Source organism: Carcharhinus amblyrhynchos, chromosome 2 (assembly GCF_965287045.1).
Source record: "Carcharhinus amblyrhynchos chromosome 2, sCarAmb.v2.hapA, whole genome shotgun sequence".
Lineage (NCBI taxonomy): Eukaryota > Metazoa > Chordata > Chondrichthyes > Carcharhiniformes > Carcharhinidae > Carcharhinus > Carcharhinus amblyrhynchos.
In genome coordinates, this window is record NC_137325.1 from 32,311,202 (window position 1) to 32,331,815 (window position 20,614).

Genomic DNA, 20,614 nt, shown 5'->3' on the forward strand with positions numbered 1-20,614 from the left:
ATCACATCATTACAATCACATTATGCCATGTGCATGTGAACAAATATTGTCACTTTTTTTAAAAAAAGGTGTTGCTTTGTCTCAGTTGGTACCACCCTCGTCTTTCAGTCAGAAAAGTCAAGTTCTATTCCACAGATTTGGGTAGGTAACCTCATCTCACTCTTCAGTAAGGTACTGAGAGAGTTTTTTTTTAAACTATCAGAGGTCCCATCTTTTGGATGATATGTTAAGCTGAGGCCCCTTCTGCCCTCTCAGGAGCATGTTAAAGATCTCATGCCAATGCCCTGGATTTTGTGGTCAACGGCAAAGCGATGGAGTTCCACTGTTAATCTCAAAGTAAAGTGGAAACCTTCCCAATGCTATGATGATGGTGAAAATTTCACTTGCAAGGAGGATGCCCTCCCGGTCTGGACCTCAAGTCAGGCTCTAAAGCATTTGTTAATGTGAGCAAAAAGAATAGCTCACATGCAGCAGAGGGCAGAGCCCTTGCCCACAGAATCTGTCAAAACTAAGGTGATACAGTTTTTGTCCTAATAGATTCATGCTAAAAAAATCATTGGAACAACAGATTAAGTCATCAAAAACTTAAGCAGAATAATTTTTATAAAAGCTCATAAGTTCATACATATTTTCATAAAGTCAGAACTGGCAAACATTTTTAAAAATCGTACATGAATACATATTTTTAGTCATGAATGATTGCCATTTTAAAATCTCAAAGGTGTACATTTTACAGTTACAAAAATATTATCAGCCATTGTAAAACAAATCATAAATTTACATGTTTTTAATAAGTCAAATGAATGGTATCAAGATAATGTTAAAACATCTTTAAATTATCCCCTCCCACAGCTGTTTTGAAAATTGAAATGCCTTCCAGTACCAGTGTCCTTATTGGTCCAGATTTTTTAAATATTCATGAAGTGACGCCAGGGACTCTTTTTGCCTGGAAAGACCAGTTCTAAAATGTTGTGGCAAAAATAGTGATATTACAGGCTAGCTGGCCCAAATTCTCCCCAGGGACATTTCTTCTCTTTTAATCTTGAGGTCAGCAAGCGTAATAAGTGAAGCCTCTGGGCACTGCTCAATGTCCCACCCCAACACCCAGATTTTTGCACACCAGATATTTCTAGCCCTCTTCACCACCACAATGATGGCTTATACCAAGCTTCTATGTCACTAATACAAAAAAATCCAGGCTATTATTTTAAGGAAGGGTAGATTGGATTATTTCCTAGTGTCCTGGTCAGCATTTATCCATCATCAAGATTAATAAAACAAACACCTGGTCATCTGCAGTTTGAAAGACTTTGCTGTGCACAATATTTTCTGCTACATTGTCTACTACAGAGACTAGACTGGGCTATAAAATACTTTGGGTGCCCTGAAAACTGCAAATGTGAGGCAGGGGTTTTCAACTTTTTTTCAAACTGTTGAGGCTCCCATGTTATAAAAAGACAAATAAAGTCTGTATAAAAATTGGTTACACAAATGGGTATTTATTATTTTTGTTTGACTTACGTTAAATTTGTTGCCAATTTTTGTTTACAGATCAGTTCTGGTTTCAGCTCTCCTCCAGTCCCTACAACCATCTGAGATCTCTGCACTCCTCCACTTCAGATCTTTCAGGTCCCAGATTTTATTTGCTCTATCATTGGTGTCTTGAAATGGCTAGTCCCAAAACTCTTAAATTTCCTCCCTAAACCTGCTCCTTTAAAACCCTCCTTCAAACCCACCTCTTGAATTAATGTTTTGTTACCTACACTAGTACCTCAGTGCCAAATATTAGGCTTTGAACCCTAAAGCACTTTTGGGTGTTTAACCATGTTAAACAGATCATATAAATGGAATTTGTTGTTTTTTAAGCTGCAGAATTCTGCAGACATGAGGGCTAGTTCACTGACAATGGGAAAGTCACCACAGAACAGACAAAACAATCAGCTTAAATCAGTTTTGAATTATTCAGCATGTATCATTAGTTATTTTAGGATTATGTGAACTTTAACTAAATGCATCTGCAATTATAATCCCTCTACTTCAGGAATACCAGCCAATCTTTTCACTCCATTTGCTTCTTCAACATTGAAACATTCTCATGATAAAATTTAAGTTTGCTTGTATTTCCCAAAGGTATTCCTTCATTGTTTTCAAAACTTCTAGCTCATGTTGCCCAAGATCTCTGATTAAACACGCTCCTTCTCAGTAAAAATTTGTTGGTTATATGACAGGTGTTTTCACCAATCCAATTCCCCAGGTACCCCTTAACGAAAACCCGTTTTGCTAGTCTGAGTGACAAGTGCTCCAGGGGTTCTGACCAATTTGCTTCCCCAACAACTGAACGTCACTTCCCCACCTCTAAGTAAGACTGAATGGTTGTGCACTGGAGGGCCTCTGCAATTTCAACCCTTAATTTCCTCTAGAATCTAGGAATATAAACCATCCAGACTACTTTGAGGATGGCTAACCAAGTATTCCTTTATATTCATCCTATCCAATATTTCCTCTACTTCCTCCTTTACTGCTACATTGGCAACATCCTCTGCTCTATTGAAGGTGGATACACAGTATTCATTCATTACTTCAGCCATGCCCTCTGTCTCCATAACAACAATACCTTTTTTTGGACCATACTCAGTTCCATCCTTTCTTTCTGTTATTTATGTGTTTATAAAAACAGGCTACAGTTCCCTTTAATGGCAGCCACTAATCTAATCTTGTGTTCTCTTTATCCCACTACTTTTTGTATTTAGCTTGGTTCTCTGTCTGGTTATCAGTTATGTGCTGGTAAGTTAATACCTATAAAAGAGCCAAATTTCACAGCAGCAAATTTTCTACCACAGTCACAAAAGCAGTAAGCCTTTAAATGTGAACTGCACAATTTCCCACTTCATTGTCCTGCTGCTTATTTATTAAGGGGCTGTCTCTTTCCATTAATGCAACTTCGATCTGTTTGCTTAACTAGCTAGCTCCCGCAGCTTCGAAAGGCATGTCACTGCACGATGATTATCATCGTGATTAAAGTAAATTATCACATGTCACAGTAATGATACATCATCAGTGAGAAAGCAAATAATCTCCACTTATCCTATTACAGTTTATTAAGATTTTACTCTATCCTTTTGACTAGTTAGGAGGAATAAGTATTCAAGCTTTCCATCAAGTCTTGCAGTACAAACTTCAGGCATTCTGAATTTTACTCCAAAGACAAATCAAAAATGAAATGTAATCTGTAGATTGACTTTTGGGTCCTTTAATGCAGCTGAAGCTGGAAACAGAATTCCAAATCTGTACCAAGAGTTTCTTCACATCATGTGGCTAATCACATTCCTGCTACAGTTCTGGCTCATCTTTCCATCATGCTGTGCTTGCATTATCCTTTCACAGAAACAACATAAAACTAGGCCACAATACTTGAAGAATAAAGAAGAAACCTTTCACAAATGTCCATAAAGGGTTGAACAGCCAAGATAATCATGGTGCCACACAGCATAAATAACCCAAGCTATTTTACAGCAGAATGGTAGGAAGCTTGCTCAAACACATAGCTCCCCATGCAATGCACTGTAAGGTGGAAGGGAAGAAGGCCACACAAATATTAAGCTTCCTCAGGCAAAAGAATATAGGAATCAAGGCAGCTCTTACACATGTTCTAGAATATGGTGAATAATATGGAAAAATCTGATATGGGGGAAAACTGCACAAACCACCAGTAACCAATGGCAACCCATTAAATGAGGTCCCATTTAACTGCAACTAAAGTTAAGTGGGCAATAAATTTCAAACCCTATAGCCCCATTTATCCCTATTTTAGTTTTGTCCCCAAAATTTAAAAAAGTCACCTATCCTACCATGCTGGGTGACACGCAGCTTTGTATTAATCTGACAGGATTATACACTGTGACATTAAACTGTCATGGAAAATCTATTAGTATGCATTGAGGTAAACACGTTGCTGTGTAATGCATACACTATGTACCAGGTCATTCACGGAAGAATAATGTCTTTCATGAATGACCTCAGGACATCACAAAGTGAGCTACAGCCAATTATGTATTTTTATAATGCAAGGCAAGACAATTGTACACTTCAGTATTGCATCATTGGTACTGTGTAGGTTTTAGTCTCCATCCCAGGAATATAAGGATCTATAAAGACTGCTATTTTGGACACGACAAAATGTTCGACGTATCTTTCCCTTATCCCGGTGATCAAGGAAAATAGCACAAGACATTTCCAGAAGTATGGACAGTATTATGCTCTAACACAAAAACTTTCAACCGACAACTGAAATGGCACCATCCTGTGTCCAAACTCAGCTGCCCAACAGATCTACTCAATGCCATATGATCCCAAAGTCATTTGTCGCTGCTCATCATGTGCTTCAGCAGGTGCCAAAAAAGTGCAGGGTCAAGTGGATAGAATTCAGAAGGTCAAAGCCAGCAGTCACTTTACTGTTTAAGAGATGGAAGTTCACTAATTTTAAAAAACATGTAGGTGAAAAAAGGAACAAGTGTTTCAGTTAAAATTTCCAAGTGTTACATTAACTATACAAATAGCAATTCAGTACTTAATATGATTTAAGTCTCAGCTGTGGATCAACGTTAGTATTTTTGACTCAGAAACAGGAGGTTGTAGATTCAAATCACACTCCAGAGACTCAAGGGCAGACCTTAAAGCCTAGACTGAGGGTGGGATTTTATGACCTTGCTCGTCCCAAAACCATAAAATCTTGCCCAAGGTCAATGGATCTTCCCGTTGTTCACCCCTTGCCCGCTCTAATTCCCATGGCAGGCGGTGGTAAAACTGCGGCCCAAGAATCCAGTGCACCACTGAAGGAATACTGCTCTCTTTTGGATGAGATGTTAAATCAAGGCCTTATCCATCCTCTCAGGTGGACGTAAATTTACAATAGCCAATGAGGTATTTTAGTATTTTTTTAATAATAGAATATGACCACAGCATGTTTCTTAATGATACAATCAGTTCTGTTGTGTAGCTTTTGGTCTCCCTTGTAAGGATGTAAGGCACTAAGGGGGGTGCGGGTTCCCCCACTGCCTTGGTCAGTATTTATTCAACAGCAACAAAACAGTTGGCTTGGTCATTGTCATTTGTGGCGTGTGACAGTATTAAAATTGACTGATTCTATAATAACTGCATGGTTTGAAACGCTTTTGACATTATAGCAGTCACTTCAAAAATATTTAATTAACTATAAAAAAAAAGGTCATGAAAGACGCTCTATAAATGCAGGTTATTTTTCTGGAGACCCATGTGGAGATGGCAGCCAACTGGAAAAGTTCAGATGTCTTCAATTTCAAGAGAAACCTACTTCCTACTTGCTTTCATCAGACTTTTCAACAGCCTGCAATTGTGTAGAATTCTCATTGTTACATAGAAATATTCAACATGTTTATGTGCACATGTTGCATGGTTTTCAGTTAATTGGGCTCATTGCTCCCCTTTCCTGCAAAACATTTTGTGCCTTTGTGTTACAGATACAGTTACTCACCTCCAGAGGCTGCTGGCGTTTACAGGCCATCACCAGGAAATCCCTCTGGGCTTCAAAAGCTGAGTTAAACATCTTTGCCTGTTCGGGGGGGGGGGGGGGGAAACAAAGCACATTTCAAACAAAGGAAATAATGAAGCATAAAACCAGCGTGCAATGAAAAGGAAAACAAGGAGGATTGGGTTCTTTAGCCATTAACATAAACCAATGCAAATATTCCACAAGTTCACTTCAGCATTATAAAACACATTCATTGCGCATCTGTCCCTTGTACATTAATCTTGACGAGACACAGATGGGCATAAATGTACCAGACACCACATACTGCAGTGAGATTAAAGAAACCTGCACAAACAGCTGGGAATGTGAAAGCTCATCTTCTCTACTTAAAGCTATCAGCACCAATACTCAAATAATAAGCCACTTTCACAGAAGTTCAGGGCTGCAATCATTTGCCTTTAATCAGTGAGTTAGTGTTCGATTTTGAGAAACTATGCTGAGACTTTATTTGCACGACAGCAGTTGGCAGGGCTGGAACACAGACCTGCAAACCAGTGTAAGGCTGTGCAACATTCAGACCTTTCAGTGTAATTACCCTGCCAAGTGTTCCAAACAAGCGATACCTGTATACTTCCTACTCAAGATATGGAAGATTATGTAACTAAAGTCGCAATGATTGAAAACTTTATTATCATCACTTTTATACTCCCTTGAAAAGGCAGACTGAAAATAGGAAGGTCCAGAACCAACAATCCTTTAGAAACTGAAATTCACGCCAAGGATGAGAAAATATAATGGCAAATCTTGCAATTTAGTAAAATGTTATCCAATAGAAATTATGGGTTAACCATGGCGTCACAATAGAAAACATCTTACCCCACACAATACAGGTAAATGTATATTCATTTAAAAATTACTACCAGCAATCAATATGAAACTTTGAAGAATGTTTTTTGCATCCAAATTTGGGATTCTGACATCAATTTATCAGGTGCACCATATCTCAGGGCAGCTCCTAAGTTTATATCCGGCAGCAGTAAGCAACTTCATCAGACTGATTACTGAGAATGTTAACTTGCAACCAAATGTGCCAAATCCATCTTAGCTTCTCTTTCATAACTTTTCCTTCATAACCCCTGCCAAGTTTTGCCCCTCTCCTTTCAGGACTACTACCCACCCCTCCTGGCTCCCACAAATATACACCCTTGCTACCCCTCCAGCCCTGCTTCTGCTCTCCCTTCCAGAATACAGCTAGATTCTGTTTGCCCTTTGCCAGGACTTGCATTATTGAAGCTGTTTTTTTATTGGCTGGAAGCTTTCAATGGGTATCCTAGAGTGGTAGTTCCAAACAGTCAAGCTGACCATGGTGACAGTTCCCCTCTCAATGCAATGCTTCTGGTGTTTCCATGAAGCCTGTGTTTTGTCTCATTTTAGCAAATAATCAATAAGCAGTAATCAAGGAAGCAATGCGGCCGAACATCAAAAGAGACACTTCCACACTGCTTCTCATCTTATAATTTTCCCAACAAATAATCATATCTGCTGCAGTTTTGCATTTTCCAGCAATGACTAACACATCCTGAGCAAAGCACCTGTGCCCACTTCTAGTGGTAAGCTGTCTTCTATTAACTGGCACAAATTTTGGTGAAGGTGGAAATCCTGTGTTACATATTGTTGAGCCAATGTATGGCTTGCTTCATTTATGCAAAGACTTCATTTTAAGATATTTCTGCCTATGCAATTACATTTAAACGCTCAACTTAAAAACTTGACTACATTTTAAAGCCAACTTGACCACACTTTAAAACTCAGAAGGCATGCTGAAATTAGCTGGAAAATTGATTGCATTTTTTGAAAGTACAATACAAGCAAATACAGCCGTTTTTATAAACCAAAAAGTTTTCATAAACAACATTTGCGAGGCCATGAGATAAGGATGGCTATATTGTGGAACTGTGTGTTCGGCTAGCAGTCTGTTTTCGAGACCTGTTCTGTCTCTTTTGAGTTCTGCCTTGATCAGTAGAGGACTGGCAGAAAAAGGCAGTCTCGCTCGCTCTCTCTCTCCAGTTTTTCTCTTTCTATTCACTTTTGTAAAGATCTAATTTTAATTCTGTTTAGTAAAAGAAATTCATCGCATCAGTGCTGTCTTCATCTATTCTAACGAACGAATGAACTCTGCACGTACCAATCTCCTCCTTGGTGTAAAAGTCATACTGTGACAGAATTGACCTACGCAGCATTTGCTGGAAATATAACCAAAAGGGACAGGATGAATGGAAAGAGAAGCACACAATTTGTACATGAGTGTGAAAACGTAAGACTCGCCCAGATCTTTGTGATCAATTTTTAGCCACATATTTCCAAGCATTTTCTCTCTTATCCTTTAAAATAGTAAAATTCTTTCAGTTGACACGAGGCCGCTTCTTTGTGGCAGGAGTCAAATACAACTAACTGTCATTCTATTGAATATTTTCCTACTTGGCTTTAGGGAAAAGAGATGGTTGCTGATTTAAAAGATCCAGAAAGATGGGAATTTTCCACAAAAGTTTTTATGCAACTTCTCCCTAGGAGATAGAAGGCAGGAAATGTTCAGTACTGCTTCACATATAAATTTATCTGAAATATTCAATTAAAGTTATATTACCAAAGTGCACTAGAACTTACTTTGAACTGGTCTGTAGATTTAGAAGTGTTTCTTGAAAGTATACTAGCAGCTCCAAAACTTAAATACTATTTTCAATTTTGTTTTAGTCAGTGTTAAATGAACCGTGCGTCTGGCAGAGATTTGCTGTGCTTTGGAAGTATTGAAATTACACACTTAAAAAAAAGTACATTGGTTGGTTTTATAAATTCATTTCTATGAAATTTATAAAATTGCAAAGATTGGACAAAATATAAAGAACAGCTAAGAATGACAAAAAGATTGAGGAGGAGTTAAAATTGGAGCACAAAAGAAGATGGGTGGAAATAAAGAAAGTTCTATAGATATTTAAGTAAGAAAATAATTAAAGTGAGAGACTGGGCCTATATGTGAGTTTGGAGAATTAATAATAGAAAATAAGAAGATGACAGATGAATTGAAGAGATATTTTTGTATCAGTCTTCACTATAGAGGATACAAGTAATATCCTAGAAATATCAGTAAATTAGGAGATGGAAGGGAGGAAGGAACTCCGGGAAATTACAATCACTAGGGAAGTGTTATTGAACGAATTGTTACGGGTATGGGCTGACAAATCCCCAGATGGGACCAAAAGTATGGTTGCTATATCTGCTGATAAATAAAAGATGGTTAAGGGGAGTGTAATGTGAAGAGGATGAAAGGAGGATGCAAAAGGGATACAGATAGGTTAAGTGAGTGTAAAAAGAGCTGGCAAATGGAGCATAATGTGGGCAAATCTTACCATTTGGTAAGAAGAATAAAACTGAAGTATATTCTCTAATTGGTGAGAGACTGTAGAGCTCAGAGATATAGGGATCTGGGTATCCTAGTGTATGAATTGCAAAAGGCTTGTATGCAGGTACAGCAAGTATTTAGGAAAGCTAATAATATGTTATTGTTTAATGCAAGGGGAACTGATTACAATTATTCAGACAATACCCTACCATTCTCTAACTTTTAAAAATTTCACTTTTACTTTATTTTTCTTCAGTCCAAAGTGAATGAGCTAGCACTTCCCAATATTGAACTCCATTTGTCACAGTTTCACCCACTCAATTTATTAATATCCCAAAAAAAAACTTTCTACTTCTATCTATATTATGTGCTTAGGGCTGAATTTTCATTCCCATGTCAGGAGTGCAGAGTCTGAACAAGTCCCAACTCTGTGAACGCAGCTCAAGAGAACGTGTCTCAAATCTTCGGATTTTCATTCTGTAGAGGACATGGGTTTGCATTAATGCCAGAAAGAATTTGGAGGCGTCCACATAGGCTGCTGGGATTGTCTCAGTGCTCTGGAAACTGGTCCCAGTTGCAATACAGAACCTAAAATAGCTACTTAGCTTTCACACAGTCCCATGCCCCATCCCTGACAATTCATATCACCTCATGTTCCCAATCTATCTCCCATGGTCCCTCATGCCCTCCAAGCCAACCTGTGCCAACCTACCCACCTCCCATGACCACTTATATTTCCTTCAAGCACTTTTTTAAAGTTCATTTACATGATGTGGATGTTGCTGGCTAGGCTAGCATGTAGCATCTGTGTCTAGTTGCCCTACAGAAGGTGGTGGTGAGCTGCTTTCTTGAACAGCTGCAGTTCCTGAGGTGTTGATACATCCAAAGTGCTGTTAAAGATGAAATTCCAGGATTTTGACCCAGCAACAGTGAAAGAATACTTCCAAGTCAGGATGGTGTGTGACTTGGATAGCAAACTTCCACGTGGTGGAGTTCCCAGGTATCTGTTGCTCTTGTCCTTCTAGATGTTAATGGTCTTGGGTTTGGAAGATGCTGCATAAGGGACCTTGGTGAGTTCCAGCAGTGCATCTTGTGTTTAAGGGGGATTCAGCAATTGTAATGCCATTGAATTTCAAGTGGTGATGGATAGATCCTCTCTTGTTGGAGATGATCATTGCTTGGCATGTATGGTGTGAATGTTACTTGCCATTTGTCAGCCTAAGCCTGGATGTTATCCAGATATTGCTACATTTGGACATGGACTCTTTCAGTATTTGAGGAGTTATGAATAGTGGTGAACATTGTGCAGTCATCTGCAAACATCCCCAATTGTGACCTATTACGAGAGGAAGGTCATTGATGAAACACTTGAAGATGGTTGGGCCTAGGACTCTATCCTGAGGAACTCCTGCAGTGACGTCCTGGAGCAGAAATAATTGATCCTCAACCACGATAACTATCTTCCTTTGTAGCAGGTATGACTTCAGCCAGTGGAGAGATTTCCCCTGATTCCCACTGACTCCAGTTTTGTTAGAGCTCTTTGAAACCATATTTAGTCAAATCCATGAAGTCAAGGGCAGTCACTCTCACCTCACCTCTGAAGTTCAGTTCTTTTGTCCATTTTTGAATGAAGGCTGTAATGAGATCAGGAGCTGAATGACCCTGGTGGAACCTAAACTGAGCATCTTCAAGCAGATAACTGCTCGGTAAGATCCGCTTGATAGCACTGTTGATAATCCTTTCATCACTTTGCTGATGACTGTGAATAGACTGATTAAATGGATTTGTCTGCTTTCTTATATACAGGATGATTTTCCACATTGCCGGATTGATGCCAGTACTGTAGCTATAGTGGAACAGCTTGCTTAGAGGAGTGGCAAGTTCTGGAGCATAAGTCCTCATGACTATAGCCAGAATATTGACAGGACCTATAAACTTTGCAGTATCAGGTACCTTTAGCTGTTTTTTAATCTCATATAGAATGAATTGAATTAGCTGAAGACTGATGTCTGTGGTGCTGGGGACTTCCAGAGAAGGCTGAGATGGATCATCTACTCAGCACTTCTGGCTGAAGATTGTTGCAAACGCTTCAGCTTTATCTTTTGCACAGATGTGCTGGGCTCCTCCATTATTGAGGATGGGAATACTAGCTTTCTCCCTCAGTAAGTTGTTTAATTGTCCACCACCATTCACTGCTGGTTAACATAGCTTAGATCTGATCTGTTGGTTGTGGGATCACTTGGCTCTATCACTTGCTGATTTTGCTGTTTGGCAAGTTGTAGCACTGTGCTATAGCTTCACCAGGTTGACACTTCATTTTTAGGTATGCCTGGTGTCACTCCTGGCATGCCCTCCTTCACACTTCACTGAACCAGGGTTGATCCCCTAGCTTGATGGAGGTTACAGATTGTAGCTTATAGAATCCCTCCAGTGCAGAATGAGGCCATTTGGCCCATTGAGTCTGCACCAGCTCTCAAACAGAGCATCCCATCCAGGCCCTATCCCCATAACGGTCTTGTCAGGCACTGGAGTGTGGCGACTCGGGGATTTTCACTGTAACTTCATTGCAGTGTTAATATAAGCCTATTTGTGATACTAATAGATAAATAAACTTTAAAAGCTCCACTAATATATACACTTTGGAACACTAATGAACAATCTAGTATGGCCAATCCACTTAACTTGCACATTTTTGGACTGTGGGATAAAACACACACACACACACACACACACACACACACACACACACACACACACACACACACACACACACACACACACACACACACAGTCACTCGAGACTGCAACTGAACCAGGGTCCCCAACGCAGTGAAGTTGCTGCTGCAGATGGCCCACAGTGCTTCATGAATGTCCAGTCTTGAGTTGTTAGATCTGTTCAAAGTCATTTCGCACAGTGTAAATGACACATAACGTGTTGGAGGATATCCCCAATATGAAGATGGGACTTTGCACAAGGACTGTGCGGCGATTACTCCTATCAGTATTGTTATGGACAGCTGCATCTCCAGCAGACAGGTTGGTGAGGATGGGGTCAAATATGTTGTTCCCTCTTGTTAGTTCTTTCACCACCTGCTACAGTTCCAGTCTAGCAGCTATGTCATGCCCAGCTCGTTCTGTGGTGGAACTACTGAGCCACTCTGATGATGGATATTGCAGTCCCCCACCCAGGGTACGTTCTGCGCTCTTGCCACCTTCAGTGCATCTAATTTGCCCAAATGTAATGTGGTGAAACAGAAAATATTCATGTAATGGACATTCACTGGCACAGGTACATGACTTCAACTAGCCACAAAAAACAGCTAATGAGCTATCAGCAAAGCTGATGAAGCACCAAGACACTCAAGAGTATTTGCTGATAAATCAAAACATGCTGTTTTAACCTTTAACTCATTGTTGAGGTCACATTTAGAATACTCATTTGTGCCCAGTTCAATAGGATATTGATGCAGTGGAAAGAATTTGGAGAATGAAGAATCCACTGCCATTAATAGTTAAGGCTACATGACCTCCTGTAAAAAGGAGCTGGAATAAACACCTAGTTAACAGCAGGATTTCAGATTACAAGAATGTATAGAAAGATGATCACTTACTCTTGGCTTCAGTTCTGCTGGGGCTGTGAGTAGCGTGCAGCTGGTCAAACATAAATATGGTCATTTGTAATCACAATTTCATAGCAGTAGTTCTCAAACTTCTTTGTTTGAAGCATCCCATTTAAAATGGATTAGACTGCCACCCAAATTATACTATAAAATCTTCATAATATGGAAGTGCTGCAAACGTTTTTAAGAACACAGGTATTTACTTACAAGTATCAGTGAGGCGAGTGGGAATGTTTCTGACTGCAGAGACTAAATCTTTGCTAGGAAAACAGGAAGAGCACTCGGGCAACAGTGGAGAACAGTGGCCTGGAAAGAAAGCTTGAGAGGAGCAAGGGAAGAGCAGGAGGGTATGGAAGTTGGCGGGGGGGGGGGGTGTGCTAGCCTTGTTTCACTGACTTGCTTTGAGTCTCTACTAATCCGAAGGGGTCTGCAGCCCCCAGTTTGAAAACTAGTGTTTCATAATACAGAAGAAAACTGTCTCATCCCTGGTCTACTTCACTCAAAAGGCTTCGTTCCAGTGCCTGTCTCTTTCTCATTTCTTTTCAAATATTTATCCACCTTCTTTTAAAAGGTCATTAAATTGCCACCGTTTCTGATAACATCCAGCATCCAGGAAATTCTAGTCTCGCCCTTCAACGATTTTGAATTTATGCCCTTCCAAGTAACCTAATGAAAGAAAGTCTCGCTTCTAAATGAAAAAAAATGTCTAGCTTCTCTGGCCTCTTCACAGGGAAGGCCTCTCAGTCATTGATATGTTGGAAGAAGTTATGCTCTTTTAAAAGTTCTACTACCTCACAGATTGATCCAGATTATTAATTTCTAAACTGATTATGCTAGGTTTTGGGTACAGTTGGTCTAGTGGAACAATAGGCCTTTTCTAAACTCTTACTTCATGTTGGTGCATTTTGTGAAAGAAAAAGTAGGGCTTCCAATTCCTGTCACTGGGAAATAGAAACCCATTGAGAATGGCTTAGCAGAGAAGCTTGCACAAATCACCTCTTAACCAGATACTGATGTAGAAATTAACTGATCTGATCATCAGGAATACGGAATTATACATTACCACTAATCACAAAATCAATACCAGTTTCCTAATTCCCACAGCACTAGTGCTTTCCATTGAAGCAACTGAATTCTCATTTCTCCTCTAGATACAGAAATCAGTAACAGTTCAGTGCTTTTGATGGGTCATCTGTGCTTTATGAGCATCAAGTAAATAAGGAGAAACTGTTTCCACCAGAAGAGGGATCAGCAACCAGAGGATTCAGATTTAAGAAGATTTGCAGAAGAACCAAATGTAACATGCGGAAACATATTTTTATAGCACAAATTGTGATCTGGGGTGGATATCTGGAAGGGTGGCGGAAGCAGATTCAGTAGTAACACACAAAATATATATTTGAAGAGAAAAAATTAAAGAACCAGGGGAAAAGATTTCCACCAAAGATCTGGCAGAGGCATGATGAGCCTATTGGATTCCTATGTGTTGCATCATTCTACGAAGTGGATTAAAATTCTCCCGGCACAGCATGATTATGTGGAGTAAAATTCAACTGTATCCTAACTATATCATAACTGTATCAACTGTATCTTCAACTGTATCATAAGGATAGCAGGACTCGGGGGCACAGCCTCAAGATAAGGGGGGGGGCAGTTTAGATTGGAGTTGAGGAGGAACTTCTTCACTCAAAGGGTGGTGAATCTCTGGAATTCTTTGCCTGTTGAAGTGGTGGAGGCTACCTCGCTAAATATATTTAAGTCACAGGTAGATAGGTTTTTGACAGACAAGGGAATTAAGGATTATGGGGAGAAAGCAGGAAAGTGGAACTGATCCACTTTAGATCAGCCATGATCTTATTGAATGGCGGGGCAGGCTCGAAGGGCTGGATGGCCTACTCCTGCTCCTATTTCTTATGTTCTTAGGTTAACAATATATTTCAACACCCAAACTCAAAACATCCTATGCTGTATGGTTATAATTTTTTGTATACACAGCAAGTGCTTAGTTGAGTCAGAAGGTTATGGGTTCAAGTCCCATTCCAGAAACTTAAGCACAAATATCAGGCTGCCACTCCAGTGCAGTAATGAGGGAATGCAGTGCTATTGGAAGTGCTGTTTGTTTGGATTGAGTCTCTCAGATGAACATAGAAGATACTTTGGCATTATTTCAAAGAACAGCCAGAGAGTCTACCTGGTGTGAAGGACCAGTGTTAGCTCACTGTAGCATTTCATTGGCAGTTTTTTCCAACAAGGCTGCTCTATCTTGTAGAAATAACTGATTATTTTCTCTGGCTACTGTGTCATGCAGAACTAAAAAAAAACTCTTTCACAGCATGTGGCTATCACTGCCTAGACCAGCATTTACTACTCAGCCCCAAATAGCCTCGAGAACCATTGCAGTCCATACAGTGTAGGTACACATACACTGCTGTTAGGAAGGGCGTTCAAATAGTTTGATCCAATGACACTGAAAGAACCGCGGTATATGTCAAAGTCAGGAGGATTGGTGGCTTGGAGGGGAAACCTGCAGCTGGTAGTGTTCCCATACATTTGCTGCCCTTAACTTCTGGGTGGTCAAGGTTTGGAAGGTACTGTCAAAGGAACCTTGGTGAGTTGCTACAGTGCATTTTGTAGATGGTACACATTGCTGCCATTGTGCGTCAGTGGTGAACACTGAAGGTGGTGAATGAGGTCTCAATCTAGTGGCTGTTTTGTCCTGGATAGTGTCAAGCTTCTCATGTGTTTTTGGAACTATATTCAGCCATGCAAGTGGAGAGAGTGTTCCATCACACTTCTGGCATGTGCCTTGTAGATGGCAGACTTGAGAAGTCAGAAGATCCATTGTCTACAATTCCCGGTCTCTGAATTACTCTTGTGGTCCAATTCAGTTTCTGGACAATGGTTAGCCTCAGGATGTTGGTTTCAGCAATGGCGAACCTATTGAATGGCATGGGAAAGATGGTTGGATTTTCTCTTGTTGGAGATGGTCATTGCCTGGAACTTGTGTGGCATGAATATTACAAAGAAAATGAGAACATATTCTACAAAAAGAACAGTTTTTATTTATATAGCGTCTTTCATGATCATGATTGGAGGCCACAATTTTCTGAGTTAGAGGCAAGATGGACAGACACTGATCCACCTTAAGGCGCACTTAAAAGGTACTATATCATCAGTTAGTCCAGTTGGCTGGACGGCTAGCTCATTTTGCAGAGTGACGCCAACAGCCACAAGTTCAATTCCTATACTGGCTGAGGTTATTCATGAAGGCCTGCCTTCTCAACCTTGCCCCTTGCCTGAGATGTCATGATCCTCAGGTTAAATCACTGCCAGCCAACTCTTCACCTCAAAAGGGGAGAGCAGCCTATGGTCATTTGGGATTATGGTGACTTTGTTTTGCTTTGATAAATTCTGTTGAAATCTTGGAGAAAAATAAAGAGCAGAAAATTCCACAAGTTAACATGGAACACTTTGACGTTTTTACTTTGATTGATTTTCCTACTACCAATTTTAATGAAAATTTTATTCAGTAGGCTGGAATAGGAAACCATACAGATATCTTCCATGAATATTTAAAACACACAATGTTTTTCATACAAATAAACCAGAGACAAATTACAATCATAAAAATGGGTCCCATTCTGTCATATCCAACTACAGACCAGCTCCCTGATGTTTTGTGTCATTAATCGCCGCTATACGATATACAGAGCAGGAAGGCCCCAGGTTAAAATTTCAGTCCATGAGATTGCAGAATGGCTGCAGAGGCTTTGAAATGGACTCCAATATCAATGAGCTAGAAACAACAAAAAAGTAGCTACTGTTTGTTGCTATGTAGTGATCCTTGTTGGAAGTTTAAAGTTTATTTATTAATGTCCCAGATAGTCTTACATTAACACTGCAATAGAAGTACTGTAAAAATCTCCAAGTCGCCACAATGGGTGTCACGGTAGCACAGTAGTTAGCACTGCTGACTCACAGCGCCAGGGATAGAGGATTGGTTGTCTAATAGGAGGCAAAGAGTTGGTGTCAATGGGTGCTATTCTGATTGGTGGTTGGTAACTAATGGAGTGCCACAGGGATCGGTGCTGGGGCCTCAGCTATTTACCATTTATATAGATGATCTGGAGGAGGGGGAGTGTAGGGTGACGAAATTTGCTGATGACACAAAGATAAGTGGAAAAGCAAATTGTGCAGAAGATGTGGAAAGTCTGCAGAGGGATCTAGATAGGCTGAGCGAGTGGGCGAGGACCTGGCAGATGGAGTACAATGTTAGCAAGTGTGAGGTTATCCACTTTGGCAGGAATAATAGTAGGAGGGATTACTATTTAAAGAGTGAAAAGCTGCAGCATGCTACGGTACAGAGGGACCTGAGGGTCCTTGTGCATGAGTCGCAAAAACCCAGTCTGCAGGTGCAACAGGTGATCAAGACGACAAATGGGATGCTGGCCTTCATAGCGAGGGGGATAGAATATAAAAGCAGGGAGGTCTTGCTGCAACTGTACAGGGGATTGGTGAGGCCGCAGCTGGAGTACTGTGTGCAGTTTTGGTCGCCGCACTTGCGCAAGGATATTTTGGTCTTGGAGGGAGTGCAGAGGAGGTTCACTAGGCTAATACTGGAGATGAGGGGGTTGGACTATGAAGAGAGGCTGAATAGACTGGGTCTGTACTCGTTGGAGTTTAGAAGGATGAGGGGGGGGATCTTATAGAGTACAAGATAATGAAAGGGATGGATAGGGTAGAGGGAGAGAGATTCTTCCAGCTCAGAAAGGACATCAGGGCTAGAGGACACAGCCTCAAGATAAAGGGGGGGCGCAGTTTAGAACGGAGTTGAGGAGGAACCTCTTCACTCAAGAATGGGTTTGTACAAACCTATTGCAAGTTTTTATTTCACATAAATACACACATCTAATATTGCAAGGAAATAACACATTTATATAACTACTGAAGGACAAAAGGTAACAAAATACAGTCGCAGTCAAAACATCTCTGCAAATTAAAACTGCATTTCAAATCAGAAGAAAAACAAACTCCAATCCTAACGTTTGGATAATGAAAGGAAGCTTCAGTGAACTTGTACTTTGGCCTAGGTGCACCCACCCTTCAAGGTTAAGTTGCTTGATATTAAAGCTGTAAAATGAATACCCCCTGATGGATCAACAAGTTTGTCAAGTAGCTGAATTGCACATACCAAAAGGATCCCTGGTTCACAGTCCAATCTGTCCCAGTTAGCAGATATCAGCTGGGCAACAGTGCATCACTAAGCTGGAGCTCAATGATGCAGAGGTAAAAAAACAATAAACTCTAGTCAGGATATCCATTCACCTACCCTCCCACCCCACACTTCCCACTCTCCCCTCATCCCTGATCACAGAAGCCTCTACTGGTCACTTGAACAAGAGGGCAATCCAAGATCTATGGAAATACAAATGAATGAGGAGCCAAGAGGTGTGAAAAGCAACGAACAGGCAAGAATAAAAATGTATTCATCAATTGTGTCCAATTTAATTCTAGTTTAAGGTCCTAGCTAAGTACATGTTCATGACCTAAATGCTTGCATTCTGATGAAAACAATGGGTGGAATTTTATGAGAAAAATTCTAAGTGTCCAACTGGCATAAAAATGGGAAAATGGCTAAAATTTTATGGCCTCACTGGGAGAAGTTCTCCCCATGAACAGCAAACAGTTGGGTTGCCCTTGCTGGTAGAGTCGGAGGCCAGTGGAGCCCCCAGGGAGGCTGAGGGCAGGAGTGATGTCGTTTGGGCAGTACCAGCCTAGCACTTTGACCCTTTTTTTTGGGTGATTCTAATCTTATGCACATATTGCTTGAAAAAAAAAAGAGCTAGACTGTTTCTAGTTAGTGAAGGCAGTGGGTGGCGCTAACTCACCAGCCAGCAGGGGGGCTATTGTGCATTGCAGACCTCTGTGCTGTACGTGCATAATTGCAACAGCAAAGCCTGAGAGAGAAAGAGAGAGAGAGAGAGAGAGAGAGAGAGAGAAAAAGAGAGCGAGCGGTCAGGCCTCTGCTGCTGCGACTAGTCTCAACCCCGCCCCCCACAATCAACCGATCGCAAGCCCCACACCACCTGAAATGTCGCCCCTGCTGCTACCTGCCACTCTCCAGACCGATCACGCCCCCCCCGCTCCCCCCCCCCCCCATCCTCACCAATCGTGATGCAAAGTGCACAGTGGGTCCCACTCTTCCCCAATTAGGCAGCCCCAGCCTGTTCCTACCACCTCCAGGCCCAGTCCAGGAACTGCCTGATGGGCAGTGCCAAAGTGCTAGGCTGGCACTGCCCAAGGCACACCATCCCTGCTCTTGGCCTTCCCAGAGACTTCACTGGCCTCCGATTCTACAAGCAAGGGCAACACAACTGTTTCCTGCTCATGGGGAAAACCTTTCCCAGTGAGGCCATAAACGCAAGTAAGCCCGAAAAATTCAGCATCATGTTCACGAAACATATAAATCAGCATTTAAATAAATTTGGATACATAATTCAGTCTATCGCCAGAAATGGGCGAGAAGCTAATTTCACTGGATATCCGATTCTGGTAAGGTCATGAGAACCGAGAAATCAGGCATGATCCTGACTTCTTGGCTCTCAAGCGGTTTTACTGGCTTGCTCTGCCCATCGATGGGTGGGGTGAACCAGTAAAATTACAGTCAATGTGTTCAGAGTTTTCCTTAGCCCTATTAGATTGTAAAATACGCTACACTGAGTTATCTGGCATATCAATCACATTTTCCTCATCTCACTGAAATGCTTGCATATACCCAGCTGTCAGATAAATATGCCTTTACTAGGCCATCATGGTGCAAAATTATATAGGATTTTTATACAAATTTTCAATCCATAAAGTTCAGATTGCTAGGCAGAACAAAAGCTGAAGAACCAGAGCTATAATTTAGTTTCATGAGAATCCTCTGGTATTAGAAATGCCTTTGAATTTTACAGGCAACTTTTTTAAGGAACATTGAACTCACTTGTGAGAAAACACTTTAAAGTGGTGTAACTGCAAATATCTTCTTTTAATTATTTAGACAGTGTAATTAAATTGAGTTATTTTCCAGTTGGTTAAACTAACCACATTTCAAATGGATGGTCATAACCAGCAAAAAACTATTGGCATTAGTTTCTGGTCCGAGATGTTAACAGAAATTGAAATTCATCTGGTCAAGAAATTTTGCTCCAATGTGCAACCAGTTACATAGGTTGGTCACTCAGCCCAGAAACAATGAGCTTTGACCAAAGACACAATAGCTTAAGTGACTTTTAAAAATTATACTGACAATGTAAAGGTCTACAATTTTGAGGTTGGTTCACAATACTTTCCCAACCCCCGAACTAGTTATGTCACTGTTCTAACCTCCCTTTTGACCTTTTGTTCAGTTGTTCATTTTTCTTTCTCTTCTCTCCCACAGCACCTCCTAATTCCAATGAAATGCTTGGAGACATCTGCCCAGATAAGAGATATCCTCCTGAACTGAAGGCTGCTGTTTTATCATAATACAATACTTCCAATCTGATCAATACCCTATTGAAGTGCCTTCTTAAACCAACATCTATTCCAACTGTACATCCTCCAAAAATATTGCCACATGATGATGTGACAAAGAAAATAAATTGGTACATCAGCCCTAGGTGTTGTACAGTTGGGTGCAAAGGATGTACATTGAACCAGGGAGAGGGAGAGATTGGCGGAAGAGATGGGCTTTCAACAACATCTAAGACTTAGAGGCTTTCCCGTGTCTAATTATTCATTATATCTGTTTCCATTGCTAGATTTTCTTGGAATAGGTCACTAGCCTGTCACTAGGGACTATATATAAGCAATAGTTTGGCCACATTATGAACATACCTTCCATTGTCATCAAATCATGGAATGGGATTAGAGCCTAGAGCTTCTGCTTCAGGGATAGGGATGCTACTCACGTAATTATTTGGCACTTATAACCAAGTAAAACATCCCAAGGCACTTCATAGGAACAGCGTAAAACAAGACATAACTCTGTGGTGACTTGAGACCCACAAATAAGGTAGTCAAATGTGTTGTTTAAAAGAATGAACTTCTTTATATAAACAAATAATA

General features: G+C 40.6%; 1 protein-coding gene across 1 annotated transcript in view; it reads right to left on the reverse strand.

Annotated features, from left to right (window-relative positions):
* The window catches only part of cap2 (cyclase associated actin cytoskeleton regulatory protein 2), a 206,793-nt gene that overhangs the window by 97,552 nt on the left and 88,627 nt on the right, over positions 1-20,614 (reverse strand). The window contains exon 4 of the mRNA XM_080204145.1: positions 5,510-5,587. Coding sequence (XP_080060271.1) covers positions 5,510-5,587 — 78 coding nt within the window. The remainder of the gene's footprint in view (positions 1-5,509; positions 5,588-20,614) is intronic.